Source organism: Gekko japonicus, unplaced genomic scaffold (genome assembly GCF_001447785.1).
Source record: "Gekko japonicus isolate JY-2015 unplaced genomic scaffold, Gekko_japonicus_V1.1 scaffold6231, whole genome shotgun sequence".
Taxonomy (NCBI): domain Eukaryota; kingdom Metazoa; phylum Chordata; class Lepidosauria; order Squamata; family Gekkonidae; genus Gekko; species Gekko japonicus.
The window spans coordinates 5249-8369 of record NW_015171079.1 but is presented as its reverse complement, the minus strand read 5'-3'; the positions used below and the strand labels follow the sequence as shown (position 1 = coordinate 8369).

The 3121-nt window shown below is 48.3% G+C and overlaps 1 protein-coding gene across 1 annotated transcript in view; it reads left to right on the top strand.

Moving 5' to 3' along the window:
- Positions 1–219: 219 nt before the first annotated feature.
- The window catches only part of LOC107117041 (olfactory receptor 5B12-like), a 4682-nt gene continuing 1780 nt past the window's right edge, over positions 220–3121 (top strand). The window contains exon 1 of the mRNA XM_015419074.1: positions 220–234. Coding sequence (XP_015274560.1) covers positions 220–234 — 15 coding nt within the window. The remainder of the gene's footprint in view (positions 235–3121) is intronic.

The window sequence follows — 3121 nt, the reverse complement described above, 5'->3', positions numbered from 1 at the left end:
GCTGGAAAAGGTAAAAAGGATTCCTTTAAGCAGTGGAAAGCTAGTCACAGTGAGGCTGATAAAACGGAACACAGGCTATGGCAAATAAAATGCAAGTCTGTGATCAGGCAGGCAAAGAGGGAATATGAGGAGCATATAGCAAAAAACGTCAAAACCAACAATAAAACTTTCTTCAAATACATTAGAACCAGGAAACCAGCCAGGGAGGCATTGGGGCCCATGGATGACCAAGGGGTAAGTCACCACACCTTAAAAAGGATATTATAGCTTTGGAAAAAGTGCAGGAAAGGGCAACTCAAATGATAAAAGGGTTGGAACACTTTCCCTATGAGGAAAGGTTAAAGCGCTTAGGGCTCTTTAGCTTGGAGAAACGATGATTGAGGGGTGACATGATTGAGGTTTATAAGATTATGCATGGGATAGAGCAGGTAGAGTAAGAGGTACTTTTCTCCCTTTCTCACAATACAAGAACTCGTGGGCACTCCATGAAATTGCTGAGCGGTCGGGTTAGAACGGATAAAAAGAAGTACTTCTTCACCCAAAGAGTGATTAACACATAGAATTCACTGCCACAGGAAGTGGTGGCGGCTACAAGCATGGACGGCTTCAAAAGGGAATTAGATAAGCATATGGAGCAGAGGTCCATCAGTGGCTATTAGCCACGAGGTATAGATAGGGGCTCTGGGGCAAGTGATGCTCTGTCTTCTTGGTGCCTGGGGGGGGGGTCAACAGTGGGAGGGCTTCTAATGTCCTGGCCCCACTGCTGGACCTCCTGATGGCACCTGGTATTTTTGGCCACTGTGTGACACAGAGTGTGGACTGGATGGGCCTTTGGCCTGATCCAACATTGCCGTCTCTTATGTTCTTATGAGTCAGCAGTGTGATATGGTAGCCATTTTCTGCTGTATTGACAAAAGTATAGTGTCCAGATCATGAGATGTGATGGTATCACTTTACTCTGCTCTGGTTAGACCTCACCTAGAGTATCGTGTTCAGTTTTGGGCGCCACAATTTAAGAAGGATATAGACAAGCTGGGATGTGTCCAGAGGAGGGCAACAAAGATGGTGAGGGAAATGCTTCCTTTAAGCTGTGGAGTCCTGTGAGCAAAAATTCTACTCTGTAAGCTACTGGAGCATTAGAGTTGTGAGTGAGTCATTTGGCTACTGCATCTATTAGTTTGCTCTGGAGCCATTCTTCCTGAGCTAAGACAAAAATGGGTGAGCCAGAAGCTAGAAAACTGTGAGCTAGCTCACACTAACTCAGCTTAGAGGGAACACTGGGTGAGGGTTCTGGAGACCGAGTCCTATGAGGAAAGGATGAAGGAGCTGGGCATGTTGAGCCTGGAGAGGAGACAACTGAGAGGTGGTATGATAACCATCTTCAAGTACCTAAAGGGCTGTCATATGGAGGATGGTGCGGAGTTGTTTTCTATTGCCCCAGATGGTTAGACCAGAACCGACAGGTTGAAATCAAATCAGAAGAGTTTTCAGCTAAACATTAGGAAGAACTTCCTGAGAGTTAGAGTGGTTCCTCAGTGGAACAGGCTTCCTTGGGAGGTGGTGGGCTCTCCTTCTTGGGAGGTTTTTAAGCAGAGGCTAGGTGGTCATCTGACAGCAATGCTGATTGTGTGAACTCAGGCAGATCATGAGAGGGAGGGGAGGAAGGGTTGCCTCAGTGCTTAGTTCTTGTGGCCCTTTCTTACACACTCAGGGAAATGCTGATCACCATTTTGGGGTCAGGAAGCAATTTTTCTCTGCGCTGGCTTGGCCAGGGATGCTGGAAGGTTTCTGTCATTTTCTGGGCATGGAGCAGGGGTCACTGTGGGTGTGGAGGGGAGGTAGTTGTGGATTTCCTGCATTGTGAAGGGGGTTGGACTATATGGCTGTGGAGGTCCCTTCCAACTCTATGATTCTATGATTCTAGAAGAGAGCAGTCCGTATGCGGGCAGTCTCTCTTCAGGTGTCACCATGGCCCACAGGAATAGCACAGGACTCTGGGCCCTCATTCCTGTCCAGGGTGTGGCAGCCGAAAGGCATATTCCATCCACTCAAGGTGGCTTTGCAGGAAGATGTTCTGGGACTAGGGGTGATAGCCCCCAGGGAGCTGTCTTTCTAGTGGAGCCATTTCTGTAGAACTCTCTCCCAATTAATTAGGGAGGATTAGAAGAACAGGATTACACCAACATCGGATCAGAACCTGATCTGAAAGCAAGGTGTGAAAAGAAAGACAGGGTTGTATCTGGAATCTCAGGACAGGCATTTTAGAAGAGGAGGAGGAGGAGGAGGAGGAAGAGACTGGATTTATACCCCATCTTTCACTCGGTGTCTCAGAGCGGCTTACAAACTTCTTTCCCTTCCCCTCCCACAACATACACCCTGTGAGGTAAGTGGGGCTGAGAGAGCTCATCCTAGAACTGTTCTTGAGGGAACAGCTCTGATGGAACTATGGCTGGAATGCAGGATGCAGGAATAGACCTCAGACAGACTATGAGAGGGTCAGATTGCTGGTCTCAGTTCTTGGGAGAATGTGAGCTTGCAGACTGAACTGGTAAGAAGAATTCAGGCAGCAATCCCTGGGAGAAAGTTTACAACACATCGGTGTTTACCCAAAGCCATCAGGCTAGGCATTGCTTCACCTGTTCTGGACACCTCTGTGGGTACAAGTTGTGTATCCCCTGACACTATGATGCAATATCCATTGTGTCTGGCTTCAATAAGTTTGCTTAAAATGTCCCATGTGAGCCACCAATTCTCGAAAGTTCCAGCAATTACACACCATTCCATGTGGGTTTCCAACTGAGGTTGGTCCCCCAGGCCCCCAGGCCAAGTAAAGCATTCTCATCTCTCATCTATCTCAGTCTTGTACGAACTGGTAACAGGGACATGCTCTTCCTGTTGAAGATGGAGAGAGACCTTCCAGACCGGCTGTAGGGTCCACGTTTGGGGATTACCAACCACCGCCACGCCTTAGCCTTCGGGCTAAGCAATATCTTCACTCTGACCTGGCAGTCTAGCAACACGGGCAGTGAAAGACCGTGTGGTCTCCCTTTCCAACATGAACTGGGACTGAACTGGAGGAAAAGCCATACATCCACCCACCCACCCACCCACCCACTTACCT